Source organism: Schistocerca piceifrons, chromosome 6 (genome assembly GCF_021461385.2).
Source record: "Schistocerca piceifrons isolate TAMUIC-IGC-003096 chromosome 6, iqSchPice1.1, whole genome shotgun sequence".
Classification (NCBI taxonomy): Eukaryota; Metazoa; Arthropoda; class Insecta; order Orthoptera; family Acrididae; genus Schistocerca; species Schistocerca piceifrons.
The window spans coordinates 379,878,107-379,897,144 of NC_060143.1; the positions used below are offsets into that span (position 1 = coordinate 379,878,107).

At 44.1% G+C, this 19,038-nt stretch overlaps 1 protein-coding gene across 1 annotated transcript in view; it reads right to left on the minus strand.

Annotated features, from left to right (window-relative positions):
- Positions 1 to 445: 445 nt before the first annotated feature.
- LOC124802447 (ATP-binding cassette subfamily G member 4) overlaps positions 446 to 19,038 on the minus strand; it is a 205,079-nt gene continuing 186,486 nt past the window's right edge. Inside the window, exons 8-11 of the mRNA XM_047263231.1 lie at positions 18,051 to 18,219; positions 15,456 to 15,556; positions 13,013 to 13,168; positions 446 to 2,487 (exon numbers count right to left, since the gene is read on the minus strand). Coding sequence (XP_047119187.1) covers positions 2,143 to 2,487; positions 13,013 to 13,168; positions 15,456 to 15,556; positions 18,051 to 18,219 — 771 coding nt within the window. The 3' untranslated portion in view covers positions 446 to 2,142. The remainder of the gene's footprint in view (positions 2,488 to 13,012; positions 13,169 to 15,455; positions 15,557 to 18,050; positions 18,220 to 19,038) is intronic.

The following is a 19,038-nucleotide window of genomic DNA, read 5'->3' on the forward strand; positions in this document are numbered from 1 at the left end:
CATGTTTTTAGAAACATTTCTTGCAGCCACATAGTGATATAAAATTTTATTTCAGTTACATACCTCTTGAATTTAAAACAACAAAAGATGTATGCCATCTTTATCTCAGTCAGAAGTAGTAATATTCCATAGTTCTTATCATATTCATGTCATGTCTGTTAGCTACAAACACTTATTACAGACATGAATAACTATTACTATTTGTACTGTTCATAACAGCATAGGTTTCAGTTAAATAAAAGTGAATCAGTCTAAAAAAACACATATAGGAATGATATTCATTATTATGGCAGCAATGGAGGAAGGAAACTCCTCAGATTCCGAGTCTGCCAGACCTATCACGTACAGAACAATGTAACATTGTCAGGAGTTGGGAATGGGGGATGTGCAATAGGGAATTACTTAGTAGCTTGATACTATTTTATGCAAAAATAACTATACAGAGTACTTTTTCATGTTATTATTTGATATAAAAGAACTGCCCGGATCCTATTTACACAGTGTTAAATACATAAAAAATTACTTAAAATATTATCACACAATTCATTTTAACAAAAACGAAGTAAAGAGGAAACTACAAACGACAAGATTTCAAGATTGTAAAATCTGATTCTTTACAAGACATCTAGCCATCTTATGTTTTTATTGAAAAATCCTAAATAATTTGGAAATTATTTCAAATCAGATTTTCTATGCTATGAGAGTTTTAATGAAATAATGTCATGTAAACCGGCTTCTTTGTTTAAGAGCGTTTGCGCACTATTTTACAGCTTGTTTATTTTAGAACGTCAGGAATGATTTGTACCGCAGTCAGTCTCACAATATCTTCATATAAATGTCGAGGAAACTGAAAATACAGAACTTAACAGGACATACTACACAAACTGAGCAGCAAAATTATTTGTCATGATTCACTGAACTTTAAGTAGTCTTGGCAGGCTCTTTTTGAATTCAACTTTGTGCACAACTCAGCCACATTAAAGTGACGTTGTGTGAATGCTCAAATGCCTGTTTTCAGTAAAGTTTCCACATTTAACAAATTACACCAACTGTTTGCTATGAAAACCGTTAATAAGTGTTCATAGAGTTATGTTTGCTGGTGATTGTAGTTTATTCCTGTAATTCCTAGAACACAACTGAAAATCGTGGTTGCAAGAGTTTCTCGTGTTCTTGCTTTTCTAACGGCAATAACAAAACACAGTGAATTTTTTGTAATGCTCTTAAACATAGTTGCATTGATTTTGGGTGTGTAAATGATTAACATCATTTTATTTTGACAATTATGTCGAACTACATACGCTCATTAATCAGTTTTAATCTCGAAACGCATTGCTTGACGTTTCTTACTACTTTCAAGAGAGGAAAAGGGACGTTCTCGCATACCTCGTCGTTTTATTGTCTTCAGTACTCACTGACGCTATTTACCAGAGAAGTATCCTGATTTAAACTTTTCTATCAGTCTATTCTGATGGATGCTCCATCACAAATATACAGATGAATTCTCAGGTACATTTAAAATCTGACCGGAGTAGATAGTGATGTAGCTGTTCGACATATACAAAATATATCGAGTTGTACATTCTTCCGCTAGCATACACTTATGAATTACAAGAGAAAGTTAATTTTATGGATTATGAGAGAAAGTTAATTGACTATGCATCACTGATCTCAGTAAAAAAAAAATTGTAGTATTTTTGCATTTTCATTTAGAGAAGTCCTCAGTTCCTAAGAGCATCTTATGTGAACAAAAGGATGTAATAAATAGTAGAAGACCAAAATAAAATGGTTTAAAATAGTGTTGTAGAGATGCGCATTGTTGAAGAGGTGACGAAGTGATAACAGTCTTATGCCACATTTTTGAAAACAGGCTTTCTTATGTGAGATTGTCCGAAGCGCAAGATTTCATTTTTGGTATTGTTTCACGTATAGCAGCTAAAGAAATTTAAGGGTTTAAATTTGACTCAGATGGGTCGCAACACGAACGCGCTTGAACAGTAGTTAATCATTGTTGGCTTTAAGGCAACATGTGTCATCTTTGATAGTGCCGAAGACCATTAACAGCGTTGCTTCGTAGGCGGCTGAGATTGGTTTTCGAATGTGTCGCGGCGTCGCTGGCGGCGTGAGGCGCATGCGCAGTTCTCTTCACCGGACGGCGTAGAGCTTCCAGCGCAGCAGGAAGTACGCGGCCACCCTGAGGGCCAACAGGATCCCGCAGAGTGCGACGACGTCGACCCAGAACGGCGTGTGGCCCATGGCGATGGTATCGAGGAAGACGCTGGGGATGCGGTAGTGGCAGTAGAAAACGGAGCAGTCCAGCTTGGGCCGGTCCATGCCGTAGATGGCAGTCACGTAGCCCTCGAGCCCGTAGCGCAGGTAGCTGATATATGAGCCCCAGTACAGGTATGGGGGCAGATCTCGCAACGTCACACCGAAGCCAGCGAACATCATCATCGGCACCGACAGCGTCGGTCCCAGGAACGTGCCGTTCTGCAATAGTAAAGAGGAACGTTACATAGTGCGGGTAATTTTTTGGCAACAGAAAACGCTGATAAGCACACCTAGGAGAAATAACTCCAAAACCTTATTTCTGACAGTACTTTATTACAGATAACAGCGTCAACTGTGGCAAGTCTGGAGTTAGTACAATTAAAATTGCTACACCACGAAGATGACGTGCTACAGACTCGAAATTTAACCGATAGGAAGAAGATGCTGTGATATGCAAATGATTAGCTTTTCAGAGCATTCTTACAAGGTTGGCGCCGGTGGCAACACCTACAACGTGCTGACATGAGGAAAGTTTCCAACCGGATTTCTCATACACAAACAGCAGCTGACCGGCGTTGCCTGGTGAAACGTTGTTGTGATGCCTCGTTTAAGGAGGAGAAATGCGTACCATCACGTTTCCGACTTTGAGAAAGGTCAGATTGTAACCTATCGCGATTGCGGTTTCTCGTATCGCGACATTGCTGCTCGCGTTGGTAGAGATCCAATGACTGTCAGCAGAATATGGAATCGGTGGGTTCAGGAGGGTAATACGGAACGCCGTGCTGGATCCCAATGGCCTCGAATCACTAGCAGTCGAGATGACAGGTATCTTATCCGCATGGCTGTAACGGATCGTGCAGCCACGTCTCGATCCCTGAGTCAACAGATGGGGACGTTTGCAAGACAACAACCATCCGCGCGAACAGTTCGACGACGTTTGCAGCAGCATGGACTATCAGCTCGGAGACCATGGCAGCGATTACCCTTGACGCTGCATCACAGGAGCGCCTGCGATGGTGTACTCAACGACGAACCTGGGTGCACGAATGGCAAAACGTCATTTTTTTTCCAGATGAATTCAGGTTCTGTTTACACCATCATGATGGTCGCATGCGTGTTCGGCGACATCGCGGTGAACGCACATTAGAAGCGTGTATTCGTCATCGCCATACTGGCGTATCACCCGGCTTGATGGTATGGGGTGCCATTGGTTACACGTCTCGGTCACCTTTTGTTCGGATTGACGGCACTTTGAACAGTGGACGTTACATTTCAGATGTGTTATACGACCCGTGGCTCTACCCTTCATTCTATCCCTGCGAAACCCTACATTTCAGCAGGATAATGCACGAACGCATGTTGCAGGTCCTGTACGGGCATCTCTGGATACAGAAAATGTTCGATTGCTGCCGTGGTCAGCACATTCTCCAGATCTCTCACCAATTGAAAACGTGTGGTCAATGGTGGCCGAGCAACTGGCTCGTCACAATACGCCAGTCACTACTCTTGATGAACTGTGGTATCGTGTTGAAGCTGCATGGACAGCTGTACCTGTACATGATATCCAAGCTCTGTTTGAGTCAATGCCCAGGCTTATCAAAGCCGTTATTACGGCCAGAGGTGGTAGTTCTGGGTTCTGATTTCTCAGGATCTATCCACCCAAATTGCGTGAAAATGTAATCACATGTCAGCTCTTGTATAATATATTTGTCCAATGAATACCCGTTTATCATCTGATTTCTTCTTGTTGTAGCAATTTTAATGGGCAGTAGTGTATTAATATCGTCGACAAGGTCGTTAATATATACCGATGAAAAATATCGCAGTACCAAAAATTGATTAATGTAGAGTAACGAAATTTTGAGATTGCTTTTACCTAGGTAACATATTTAAGTGACTAACATTGAAAGATTACAGGTTAATTAATGTAAGTGCGAGATAACTCATTGCAAATGTGAGATGCTGGTACATTAATAACCGTTGTAACCACCAGGATGTTGAATACAAGCATGTAAACGTGCATGTATTGTGTTGTACAGATATCGGATGTCAGTTTGTGGGATAGAGTTCCATGTCTATTGCACTTGGTCGGCCATTTTAGGGACCGTTAACGCTGTTCGTGGAAGGTGCTGGAGTTGTCATCCGATGAGAGATCGATTGGAGACAGATGCGGTGATCGAGATCTACATCTACATCTACATCTACATGGATACTCTGTAAATCACATTTATGTCCCTGGCAGATGGTTCATCGAACCACCTTCACAGTTGTCTATTATTCTCATCTCGTATAGCGCGCGGATTGAATGAACACCTATATCTTTCCGTACGAACTCTGAGTTCCCTTATTTTATCGTGGTGATCGTTCCGCCCTATGTAGATCGGTGTCAACAAAATATTTTCGCATTCGGGGGAGAAAGTTGGTGATTGGAATTACGTGAGAAGATTCCGTCGCAACGAAAAACGCCTTTCTTTTAATGATTTCCAGCCCAAATCCTGTATCATTTCTGTGACACTCTCTCCCATAGTTCGAGATAATACAAAACGTGCTGCCATTCTTTGAATTTTTTCGATGTACTCCGCCAGTCCCACCTGGTAAGGATCCCACACCGTGCAGCAGTATTCTAAAAGCGTAGTGTAGGCAGTCTCCTTAGTAGCTCTACTACATTTTCTAAGTGTCCTGCCAATAAACCGCAGCCTTTGGTTAGCCTTCCCCACAACATTTTCTGTGTGTTCCTCCTAATTTAAGCTGTTCGTAATTGTAATACCTAGCTATTTAGTTGAAGATCAGGGTAACATGTCGACAAGCTGTAGAACATGTTGGGTTACAACAGCGGTATGTAGACGAACGTCATGTTGGAAAACACCTTCTGGAAGGCTGTTCATGAAAGGCAGTACAAATCGAATTTCCAGACTGAAGTACAGTTTTGCAGTCCGGGTGCGTGTGATAACCATGACAGTGCGCCTGCTGTCAACCGAAATCGCATGGCAAACCTTAACACCAGGTCCAGATCTAGTTCGTCTAGCACTCAGACAGGTTGCGTGCGGGGTCTCATCTGGCATCCTCCTAACCAATACACGACTATCAATGGCACCGAGGCAGAACCAGCTTTCATCAGAAAACACAACTGCCCTCGAATGAGCTCTCGCTGGACACTACTGAAGTCGCAAACGGCGGTGGTTTGGGATCAGTGAAATGCACAGGGCATCTAGCTCGGAGCTCTCCTTGAAGTAAACTATATGCAGCAGTTCGTTGCGTCACTGTGACGCCAGCTGCTGCTCATATAGTTGCTGCAGATGCAGTATGATGTGACAGATGCTGTCCTTGAAGTAAACTATTTGCAGCAGTTTGTTGTCTTACTGTGATGCTAGCTGCTGCTCATATAGTTGCTGCAGATGCAGTGCGATGCGACAGATGCTGTCCTTGAAGTAAACTATTTGCAGCAGTTTGTTGTCTCACTGTGATGCTAGCTGCTGCTCTTATAGTTGCTGCAGATGCAGTATGATGCGACAGATGCTGTCCTTGAAGTAAACTATTTGCAGCAGTTCGTTGTCTCACTGTGACACCAGTTGCTGCAGATGCAGTATGATGTGACAGATGCTGTCCTTGAAGTAAACTGTTTGCAGCAGTTTGTTGTCTCACTGTGATGCTAGCTGCTGCTCTTATAGTTGCTGCAGATGCAGTACGATGTGACAGATGCTGTCCTTGAAGTAAACTATTTGCAGCAGTTCGTTGTCTCATTGTGACACCAGTTGCTGCTCTTATAGTTGCTGCAGATGCAGTATGATGTGACAGATGCTGTCCTTGAAGTAAACTATTTGCAGCAGTTTGTTGTCTTACTGTGATGCTAGCTGCTGCTCATATAGTTGCTGCAGATGCAGTGCGATGTGACAGATGCTGTCCTTGAAGTAAACTATTTGCAGCAGTTTGTTGTCTCACTGTGATGCTAGCTGCTGCTCTTATAGTTGCTGCAGATGCAGTACGATGCGACAGATGCTGTCCTTGAAGTAAACTATTTGCAGCAGTTCGTTGTCTCATTGTGACACCAGTTGCTGCTCTTATAGTTGCTGCAGATGCAGTATGATGTGACAGATGCTGTCCTTGAAGTAAACTATTTGCAGCAGTTTGTTGTCTTACTGTGATGCTAGCTGCTGCTCATATAGTTGCTGCAGATGCAGTGCGATGTGACAGATGCTGTCCTTGAAGTAAACTGTTTGCAGCAGTTTGTTGTCTCACTGTGATGCTAGCTGCTGCTCTTATAGTTGCTGCAGATGCAGTACGATGCGACAGATGCTGTCCTTGAAGTAAACTATTTGCAGCAGTTCGTTGTCTCATTGTGACACCAGTTGCTGCTCTTATAGTTGCTGCAGATGCAGTATGATGTGACAGATGCTGTCCTTGAAGTAAACTATTTGCAGCAGTTTGTTGTCTTACTGTGATGCTAGCTGCTGCTCATATAGTTGCTGCAGATGCAGTGCGATGTGACAGATGCTGTCCTTGAAGTAAACTATTTGCAGCAGTTTGTTGTCTCACTGTGATGCTAGCTGCTGCTCTTATAGTTGCTGCAGATGCAGTATGATGCGACAGATGCTGTCCTTGAAGTAAACTATTTGCAGCACTTCGTTGTCTCACTGTGACACCAGTTGCTGCAGATGCAGTATGTTGTGACAGATGCTGTCCTTGAAGTAAACTGTTTGCAGCAGTTTGTTGTCTCACTGTGATGCTAGCTGCTGCTCATATAGTTGCTGCAGATGCAGTACGATACGACAGAGCCGAGCGCCGAACACCATGTCTTCCCTCTCGGTAGAACCACTTGGCCGCCCACAGCCCGGTCATCTTGCGACTGCATATTTTCGTGACCACCGCTGCCAGCAATCGTGTACAGTTGTTACATTCCTGTCAAGTCTTTCTACAATGTCGCAGAACGAACAACCAGCTTCTCATAGCCCTATTACACGACATCGTGTTGATAATGGCGTCTTCGTCGCCTTAAAGGTATTATTGTCTACCATAAATTCACCACGTCCAATCTCAAAGGTAACTAACGCTCATGATCGTTACAGCTTGTATTTAATGCAAACCCGATTTGCATTCTCATAGTGGCATTACTATTGCCACTCTTATGAAGCTGGAGCGAAATTTGAATAGTCGTCTTTTTTCAGATGTAGAAGCACGTCTATCAACTCTCGTTTATGTCGCAAAACTCCTTCAGTGTATAAGGTGCGATCAAAAAGTTTCCCTTTGAGGGTGTTGTTGCAGCATACAAGCAACGTAGCATGACTCCGATGAGCTGAGGGCGGTGAGCCACCACCTGTCATCCGTGGATGGATCGTCATGATGCACCGTACGTGCAGCCTACTCTCCTCTCCACAGCCACTGGCATTCCATACCGTTGCACGCTCTCCACTGGACCGACTATTTAGAAATAGGACACGAGCAACGGGACCATTCATGATTCGCTTGCGGCAGGACTTAGTGGCTCTTGGTGCTGATGACATTTCTGTGCTTCATCGAGGTTGCAGTCGTTCGCTTCCCTGGTTAATAAACAGACCCAGGATTATATTAGATCAGCGTGGAAGAAGGATTTTAAATCGATGTGTTACTGAATTTAAGCCGATCACTATGACTGTTCGATCGTTTACACTAATGGGTCTGAAGTTGGATAATTCCATAGGCTGTGCTGTGTTATTTGCTGACTGTGTCATCACTCTTCGCTTATGATACATTCACAGTGTATGAGTGTATGAAGCTGAATTATTTGCGATCTTGAGGCCACGGGAGAATGCAGTGGCTTCCTGCTACCAAATTCCTCATTTGCAGCGACTCCCTAACTTTCTTCAGGCTATCGATCACCAGTATCCAGTTCAAAAGTATCTTCATCTGATTTACAACACCCTTTTCCAACTACAGCGGCGGGGAAAAGAAGTGTCATTGTACTCTGGGACCGCGGCACGAGGTCACTCAGGGAATTGAAGTAGCTATACTGGTGTCCAAAATTAAAGTGACGAACCACTATTTCCCCGTCTTGTCTCTAATTCACCGTAGAATCATACAAGTTGTCAAAAGATGTCCGTACAATCGTTACATACACGGAAAATGGCATCCCGATTAATGGACAAAAACGTCAACGATGACGTCAGGGCCCCTATCAAACAGGGTAGTGTTTGCCGGGTAGTCCCACATCCTCAATCGCTGTGTATACAACCATCGACGGTACAGCATGGCACAAAGAAGGCGCCTACCAGACCCTATGTGTGGTTGGCCCAAAAAGAATGGAAACAGGACAGTCGCAAACCGATGAGGCCTGATGGCTTAATGTGAATCGTTCTGTTGTTTCTCTGATGTGGCAAGAATTTAGAGAGACCGAAACAGTATCCCAAAGACCAGGGCGAGGCCGACCACATGTGATATCAGAAAGAGAGGAGCGCTATTTGGATGTAAGGGAACGAGAATACCTCATTAGTACTGGACGGCAACTGGAATCTGACCTCGCACCAGCCACTGGATTTGTTGTATCGAGATAAATGTTGTCCAGAATGCTTCGGCAGAATGCCCTTTATTGTTAGGGACTTGCTGTATGTGTACCACTGATGCGTCTTCGCAGAAGGGAACGTCTAGAGTGGACTCGTGAACGTGCCATATGGGCGGTCGAACATAGAGCCAAAATTCTTTTCAGAGATGAGTCCTGATTTGGCCTGGAGAGAGAGACTCGACGCATTCGCGTCTGGAGGAAGCCAAACATTATGGAAAGAGACCGATATCGACGAGGATCCCTAATACTGTGGACAGGAATTAGGTTGACCACATGAACACCTATTCATGAAATTGTATGGGTGATTCGGCAAGGTTTAACTGCTGTCAGGTACCGTGAGGAAATCTTAGGACCTCATGTGTGGTTGTTGCGAGGTGGTGCGGGTCTAGACTTGGACGAAAATGATCGACTTCATAGAGCAAGAGCTGTTAATGTTTACTTGGAAGACTTCAGTCCGGAACAGCGCCGCTGCTCCGGTCGCAGGTTCGAATCCTGCCTCGGGCATGAATGTGTGTGATGTCCTTAGGTTAGTTGGGTTTAAGTCGTTCTTAGTCTAGGGGACTGATGACCTCAGATGTTAAGTCCCATAGTGCTTAGAGCCATTTTTGAAACGGAAGATATTGCACTCATGGAGTGGCCTGCTCCCTCTCCCGTTTTGAATCCCGTAGAGCTTGTCTGGTGTGCACTAGGAAGACAGGTTGCATCACTTCAGCATCCACCAACCACTCTCCAAGATTTGCGAGTAGCTCTCCAGGAAGAATGGGCGCTATTGTATGAACACGAGATTGATGATATCATTCACAGCATGCTCCGTTACTGTCAGGCCAGAAATGGTCATACTTTAACCAGCTGTCGGAATGTTTGTGCAAATACGTTAAGCTGGAAAAAAACGAAGAACATTTTCGCCTAACATTATGCAAATTTCAGTTGTTTATACTTTTTTGTGGGAAAATGAATACACCCTTGCAAAATTTCCGTTTGTTGCTTTAATTTGGGACACCAGTGTATGATTTCTGAATTTGCTGCCCCTGCCCATGCAGTTACCTCGCTACTGAAACAAAACATTCTGCGTCCGTGAGAGGACAGGTTGGAGAACAGAAACTGAGGCCCGTGAAAGCAATGGTACGGCCGTGGCGTTCCTCCTTCCGTCCTCTGCCCCGGGAGCACTGTCCTCTGACCCACGGATTCCTCCTTCGGCTAGAAGATCCACCGGTATGCGGTACTTGTGGTGTACAGGTTTCTACATGCTACATTTTACGTGGATGCATTTTATTCCAAGCCGCGAGGGCTGCAACCCATTTACTAGTTGACCCGCCCTCTATTTTAGGTCTTTTAAGATTCTTTGTGATGTATGATTTTGTCAGTAGTGTCTTAGATAGAAGGTTTTAATACGTTTCTAGTGTGGTTATTGCATATTTTACTTTCCAATTGATCAAATAGGCTCATTTCCTTTCTCCGCTATTTTACACGTTGTGCGGCTATATTCTGTGTATTTTACTCACGCACTGCCTTGAGGCATACGTATTTTGCTGTTTTGTGTTGCAGTGTGATTGAGAGAGTGCTAGGATGGCTGTGGGTTATATTTTTTAATTTACATTTTGTAGCATGCTTCTCACAATCTGTAACAACACTTGTATTCTTTAAGCTGATTGCGGGCGCTGATGACGTCGCTGTTGGGTGGCTATACATACCACCATCACTACCACCACCGATGAAGGTATATCATCATCGACATGTAGGCAAAGGATTAATGTATCATTCTTATATTTTCGACGTTCATGTTGTAAAGACGGGAACCTGAACTACGGCACGGAAATGTGAACTAGGGCGACATTATTGCCAAATGCCTCCAAGCAGGACCAACCCGTAGATATCCATCGGAGAATGAAGAATGAGTGTGTAGCAGCATGTCTGTCGAAAACCACAATTGTGGAATGGTGCTTCAACTTCTGGATGCTGCAGCTTCACGATAACAAAACACGTCCGTGCATCGCAGATATCGTAACGCAGAATTTGCCCAACTGCAGTGGGAACACTCGAGCACCCATCCTATAAGCCCTGATCCCTCCGCATGTGATTATCACCGCTTCGGTGCCCACTGACCGCTTAGGGTCGAAGATTTCTGTCAGAGGAAGATGTGTAGCAGACAACAGGAAACGATGTTTTACCACACGCTTATCTTCAACCTGTTGCGTCAATGGATACTGCCTGAATGCTCACTGTGGTTTTTCCTTATTGGCATACCGATTCGGAACTGTATGACCTTCGAACGGAAAGATTTTGATCTTTGAACGGCAAGGGCCCCAACACACTTCCCTGGGGCGCACCTGAAGTTTACATCTACATTGGCAGATGACTCTCGATCCAAGACAATACGCTGTGTCCTTCCTACCAAGAAATCCTTAATCTAGTCACAAATTTCGCTTGATATCCTTTACGATCGAACTTTCGATGATAAGCATAAATACGCTTTTTTTTGGAAGTCAAGAAATACTGCATCAATCTGACTGTCTTGGTCCGTAGCTTTCAGGATGCCACGTAACAGTAGTCGGTTGAGTTCCACCAGTTCGGTGTTTTCGGAAATACATACTGGCTGGCATGATGAAGATAAAACTGATACCTCATTACATTTGAAACCAGAATATGTTTTAACACTCAACAACTACAGATGTGAAAGATGGTAGTGTTGTGGATTCCTTCTACAGACCTTGTAGGTGGGTGTAACCTTCGCTGTTTTCCAATCAGTTGGCAAAGTTTTTTGTTCGACGCATTGCAGGAATATTCGATCCGATGTAGAATCAAACTGGGAGTCGACAAGGCCCTGGAGCATTGTTCAGTTTTAAGGATTTGAGCCGTTTCTCAACGTCACTAACCCTGATACATAATTGAAGTAGCGTGACAATTAAATTGAGGCAATACCCATGGATTTTCCTTTGTAAAGGGACATTTGAGAACAGAGATAAGCATTACTGCTAGTGCTTGGCTACACTCAGTTCCAGTTCCTCTTCCATCAATGAATGTCTGGACACTAACTTGGGTGCCATTAACAGTCTTTATACAAGGTCCAATCACATTAACGTAATCGGTCCCTATGTTCGGCGTCGTGATGCAGTAAGCACTCACAGACGACAGGTGGCAGCGCTAGCAGTGGAGGTTATACGAAGCGTGTCGGGGGAAGCTGGAAACAATGCGTTCGGTGTAATGCGGAAACGGAACGATTTATCTGTCGACCGAAAGGCATAGCGAACTTTACTGCTTGTGGGCCTTCACAGCAGGCGTCTGGTTGATGTACCGATGATGACTACTGCTCATCGGCAATGAAGGCTGGAATTTTATTCGTCAGTACCGCAACTCAACATCGATTGAATGGGGAAGGGTGGCCTTTTCAGGTGAATCACGTATTACGCTCCATCAGACAGATGGTCGTTGGTCTATAGGGATTGAAAAGTCTAAAAGCAAACATCCTACAACAGTCGTCGGAAGGATCCTTCCTAGAGGGCATTCCGTAGGTGATCTCGTCATTCTGGAAGCCACAATGGGCCGACACCAGTATGCATTATCTATGGAAGTCATGTGCACACCTACATGCAGTTTCTTTCTCCTCAGCACGATCGGAGCTATCTGCAGCGCGCAGTGTATGTGCAGTGCTCGAAGAGCACCAGAATACGTTTACCGTACTACCCTGGCTACCAGACTCCCCATATGTAAACCCAATCAAGAATCTGTGGGACCCCCCCCCCCCCCCCCCCCCAGTCAGGCTCTTCGTGCTATGGGGCCTCAGACGTGAAACCTAGCCCGGCTAATCATAGCACTGGAGTCGACATGGCTCCACATCCCTGTTGGTATCTTCCAGAATTGGCTCCCTACCTGCAATTCTCGCTCTGCAGAAGATGGTTATTGAGGATTTTGACAGATGGTCACATTAAAGTTGCTGGACAGCGTATTAAGTGTACTATGACCAGAATTTTTCTGGAGTTTATGAGAGATCATTCGATAACATTCTGCTAAGGTAGCCGTTGACGTTCGCACGCATTCCTCTCTAAACATCCAAATGTTGTTCATTCGGCATCTCTCTCTACCTGTAGACCTTCCTTTTTTGTTATACGCCTTTGGCGCAGTAATCTCTGTTTCTTCAGAACTTTTTCATTTGCGTGATGTATCCAGCCACATACAAGTCACGTATCTCACTGACATCCAGCTGCTGACACTCACCACAACGCTGAAGACGGCGCCGATCATGAGACCAAAGCTTTGCGCGACGAAGACGACGAGCATGCTGATGGCGAAGAACATTCCGAATCGCTCCCACACTAGCGGCTGCGCGCTCATGAGGTATACCAGCACCGAGAAGATGGCACAGCACAGCACCTGTGGAAAGACTCCAGTCAGGATTCAGACATTCTATTACTTCTTATATCTATGAAAGCACTCCGTAAATTAAATGTTTCGTGTCTGTGGAAGAGGAATGCAAACGATAGTTCTGTACTCATATTTATCAAACTAAGAGCAACATGCATATAAATATACTCTATCATCAAAAGTATGCGGACACTAATACGTAATGCGGAATCGAGCCCTAGATGTCACGAAATGCAGACTCACCAGTAGAAAAGTAGGTGGGCGTACTGGAGTAGCAGTAACGGTAGATAGGTCACTTGGACGAGTCATTGGATGTCACGTGAGTGGCAAATCCATAAGGGACATTTCATCCCTTCTAAAGCTGCCTAAATCGACTGTTGATGATGTGATTGCGAAGTTGAAACGTGAAGGAACATCCAAAGCTAAAACACGACCCGACAGACATCAGCTACCGACAGTCAGGAACTGTCGAGCCGTAAGAGCTATACGATACGTGAATATCATTCTCTGATCGATAGTGCAACCATATCGGCGGCATATTGGCGAGACATTCGTCTTCATGGACGAATTCGCTCCCCCATCGTGCACATCTTATGAATGACTTCCTTCAGGATAGCGATATCGCTCGACTAGAGTGGTCAGCATGTTCTCCAGACATGAACCCTGTCGAAAATGCCTAGGATGGATTGGAAATGGCTGTTTATGGACGACGTGACCCACCAACCACTCTGAGGGATCTACGCCGAATCGCCGTTGAGGAGTGGGACAATCAGGACCAACAGTGCCTTGATGAACTTGTGGATAGTATGCCACGACGAATACAGGCATGCATCAATGCAAGAGGACATGCTATTGGGTATTAGAGGTACCGGTGTGTACAGCAATCTTGACCACCACTTCTGAAGGTCTCGCTGTATGGTGGTACAACAACCAATGTGTGGCTTTAATGAGCAATAAAAAGGGCGTAAATGATGTTTATGTTGATCTCTATTCCAATTTTCTGTACAGGTTCCGGAACTCCCGGAACCGAGGTGATGCAAAACTTTTTTTGATGTGTGTGCTTAGCTATAGATGTTAACAGTTTACAACATAACAAGAGAAGCCCAAGAGACACGAGGAGCTGTCAACTAGGCTACATCATGCTTGTACGAAGGATTAGGACCCATATACCGACTTGCAACCGGAACACCCCCAAAACATACGCTAAAAACACTAAAGGAAAAGACAACCGCAACAAGACGTGCTACACGGCAAATTAAGTTGAAAAGATAAAGTGGAAATTCACTGACGCAGAAGCTACTAGACTGCTTATGTAAGGATACTTCGAGTACTTCCGGGAAGAAGAAGGTAAGATAAGTAAAGATGGAAACAATAGTCGTTGGAGAGGACACGGTAGGCAGAGGCAAGACAAAAGCACGGGGGTCAAGGATAACTGAAGGACCCTCCAACTTATCGAAAATCTAGTCTGTAATGTCACTTCATATGTGTCCACAGAATATATATAATTTGTGAATAATAAACATTTTAAATGTCCACGATGGACTATCATATTCTTTATACAAGATGTACTTTATCTCATCATGTATTGCATTAAGTTATTGCCCAGTTTCTGCCTGTGGCCATTTTCCAGTGCCTGTTATAGCAATACCAGTCACTTTTGTATTACTTACAATTGCGTCAGTGATACGTGCATCACATTAAAAACTATTAAGACCTACGCGTGAATGAACATACACACAAACACACACAACGAAAATCCGCGTATATAGTCTTACTCATCATCACGTACTGATTACAGGAACAGATTTTGTGATAAGTCATTTAACTAATATGCTCTTCACAGACTACAAGTGAAATACATGACGAAATAGAGGTCATATTGTATAAACACGTGTACATCTTAAGTGGATATTTAAAATGGTTTTATCACTCAAAAAATAGACTGTAATGATTAAGACAGGGATGTGAGATCCCCTACAGCAAATGAAAGTTGTGCTTAATGTTAGAGACGTTAGTGTATTATCAATCAACTTAATTTTACGGATTATGATGTAAATATAGCTGCTGTAACAGTGCTGACAACTGTTTATACTAACCGATGCAGGACAAATCATTCACAACAGATTTTATTTTCGAAAAGTATGGTAGAAATCTCACAAGACATGTAAATAATCAGCACGAGGGGAACACAATGTACGAATTTTATCCAAAAATACCCCTGGATGAACAGTAATGGAATGAATAGCGCTTTGACAAGGGTATTAACAATCATTGCTTTGACTGCTTATGTACTTACTGCGACAGGAATATCGACGATGGTTGTGGACACGTAATACGACTTGAGTGAGTACCACCGATTAAAATGTTCTTTCTTCAGAATATTCATTTCCATTGGAACTGAAAGAGAAACATCAAAGTTAGATACAGCTTAGGGTGTCGTCATGTTTACAAATGTAGTAGATACGATACGATCGAAAGGCATTTCTTCGCTACTACTATGTAGCTATACACTCTCTTCAGACTTATTTTTATAGTGTCTATATAAAGAGTTGCTTATTATGGAAGTATACAGGTTGTAGGGTTATTAGAGGAAAAGAAAAGGAAGCCTTTTGTTACGTGACACAAACGTTACAGATGGTTCCTTTACCCTAGCCACAATAACAATGTCTGGCAGTTTGAAAATCCTGAATTAATTCACGTGTTCCACCATCAAAAGAGATTTTTCATTAACTAGCTGAGTACCTGAACGTTGCCCACGTTTTCATATTCCAATCTTCTATTAAGTCATCTCCTCCTCTCTGTCCTCTCTGTCCAACACCTCCTCTTTTCTTCCTCTGTCCGCCTAATATGTGTATCAAGCTTGGCTGATATCGATCCGGGGATTAGGAGGAGCATTTTCCCGCGTACGCATGCGTCACAGATATCTAAGATATTTTACACGTATACGAGGGTTGGAACTTTAATAGTGGCAACTATTTATTTACAAATCGTACAAAATGGACACGAGTTTCAAAGTTTTACTGACCTTCAAAGTAATCACCAGCATTGTGTATAACCCATTGCCAGCGATGTGGAAGTCATAGGATACTCTTAGCAGTGCCAGTTGTGTTGACAGTTCGAGCGGCGCGGTCTATTGCCCGACGAATTTGTAGCAGTTCTGAAGCGAATGGCGTGAAGTGTTTCCTTCAGTTTAGGAATCGAGTTGAACTCACGAGAGCTTAAGGTGGTATAGCACTTAGCAGCCCCATCTGTCACACAAGTCAGTAACAGCTTGCACTGTACGTGCATGAGGCTTGTCCTGCAAAATTATGGTCAGGTCCTGCAGAAAGTGTCATCACTTCTGTCTCTAAGCTGGTCCTAAGTTGTGTTCCAAAAATGTCCTCGTTGTATATCAACGCCTGTCAGCAGCTAATGGTATTGATTTAATTGTCATTTCATTTAGAGTGGGGTGAAAAGTCATGGAATAGCGATATGCACGTATACAGATGGCGGTAGTATCGCATACACAAGATATAAAAGGGCAGTGCATTCGCAGAGTTGTCATTTGTACTCGGGTGACTCACGTTAAAAGGCTTCCGAAGAGATAATGGGCGCAAGACGGGAATTAACAGACTTTGAACGCGGAATGGTACTAGGTTCTAGGTGTACGGTACATTCAATTTCGGAAATCGTTAGGGAATTCAATATTCCAAGATAAATAGTGTCAAGAATGTGCCGGGAATACCAAATTTCAGGTATTGCCTCTCACCATAGACTACGAAGTGGCCGACGGCTTTCATTTGGTGATTGAGAGCAGCGCCGTTTTCGTAAAGTTGTCAGTGCTAACAGCAAAACAACATTGCGTGAAATAACCCAAGAAATCAATGTGGGACGTACGACGAAAGACCTTTTGCAGCCATTCATGGATTTCATGTTCTCAAACGACGAACGCAAAGCCACTGGGCCACAATTGTTCGCGATTGATTTGAAGACCATCCTGGACGATTTGAGTGAAAGATTTGGCACCCATATCGCCCGACATAATCGAGACGTTAGTTCTTGCACAAAATTCGGTACCAGCAACACTTTTGGAATTGTGGACACCTATAGAGGCAGAATGGCTTAATATCTCGCAGGGGACTTCCAACGACTTGTTGGGTTCATGCCAAGTCGAGTTGCTGCACTCCACTGGGAAAATGTCTGTGTGACACGATGTTAGGTGGTATCTCATTACTTTTTGTCGCCTCAGTGTGTGTTATTTCGTTCCTCCTCGTTTCCAAGGGCTATAAAGGAAGCATTTGAGATCAGATTAGCAAGTGACACTATAAATATAGTTGGAGTGTTGCGCTTAACTTCTGCTGCAATCCTGCTCACTCCCTGGGCAAACACGAGGCGGAGAGAGCTAGTGCCACTAGCTCCCCCGTTGGTCGTTAATTTTCTTTATGGATAACATCTAACATCGGTCATTTTTGATTGTGTGGTGGCACTGGTCATTTACGGTGTTTCTGTTGTTCAAATGGCTCTGAGTACTATGGGACTTAACACTTGAGGTCAACAGTCCCCTAGAACCTAGAACTACTTAAACCTAACTAACCTAAGGACATCACACACTCCCATGCCCGAGGCAAGATTCGAACCTGCGACCGTAGCGGTCGCGCGGTGCCAGACTGTAGCGCCTAGAACCGCTTGGCCACACCGGCCGGCGTTTCTGTTGTCTTTCTGATTATTTCGTATTGTGGGTAGCCCGCATGCCGACGTTTTCAGATTCCCTGAGCAGTGCCCTCTTATTTCATTAGTGCCTTGAAAGTGACGGTGTGTGCCACATGTCGAAATGTCGGCGTTTATCGAAGATGTCACTTTGCTACAATCCTATAAGTAGTTTAAATACTTGAATACAGAAGGCGTTACTCACAGGTGAGGATGGTGAGCATCATGGTGGTCATCATGTGGTGCATGAGGATGCCGAACAGCAGGTTGTAGTTGTCCAGGACGCGCGCGCCGTCGTCGCCGGCCTCGATGAAGAGCACGCCCAGCATGATGCCGGTCAGGATGTTCACCAGCAGCCGCATGTGCGTCAGCGTCTGAAACGAACAACCAGCACTGCTACAGTCCCAGCATTCCCAGAGCTGAACGAAATGATCGGATGGGATTGATGGCCGGGAGTCCCCACCTGAATAAGTTGTAGGTCTGTTCGGTTGACGCCACATTGGGCGACTTGCGTGTCGATGATGAAATAATGATTGGGGCAACACAACACCCAGCCCCGACCGGAGAAAATCTCTAACCCGCCCGGGAATCGAACCTGGGCCCACTGCGTTGCAGTAAGACTTGCTGACCATTCAGCTAAGGAGATGGAGAATCGAGAGTTGTTTTCCCCCTACAAAGCGACCTCAACGACGCAGTAATGTTCATATCAGCCAGTTACTGGCAGGGAGCATCGGCGAACATATTGCACTTGAACAGTAATGTCTCATTCATTTAAATGCTTGCGTAGATTCTTTAAGAGCTAGACCGTTATCGATTTATCAGTAACTTTTAATAGCCCGCAAATAATTGAAAAGAGTTTTTGAAGACTTAGGATCAAATAAGGCAGAAGTGACAGGCAACTTTTCATCAGGATTTCTAAAATCAGTGGCAGTGGCAGTGGCAGTGGCAGTGGCAACAAAACGACTATCCACGTTTGCGTGCTGAATGTATGAGTATCCGGTATGCTATCTGACTTTCGGAAAAACATCATCCTCACAGTTCTGAAGCCTGCAAGAGCCGCCAAGTGCGAGTATTATCGCACAATCAGCTTAACAGCTCATAAATCCAAGCTGCAGAAAAGAGTGATGTATAGAAGAATGATAGAGAAAACTGGGGATCTGTTACATATCGATGAGTTTGGGTTTAGGAAAAGT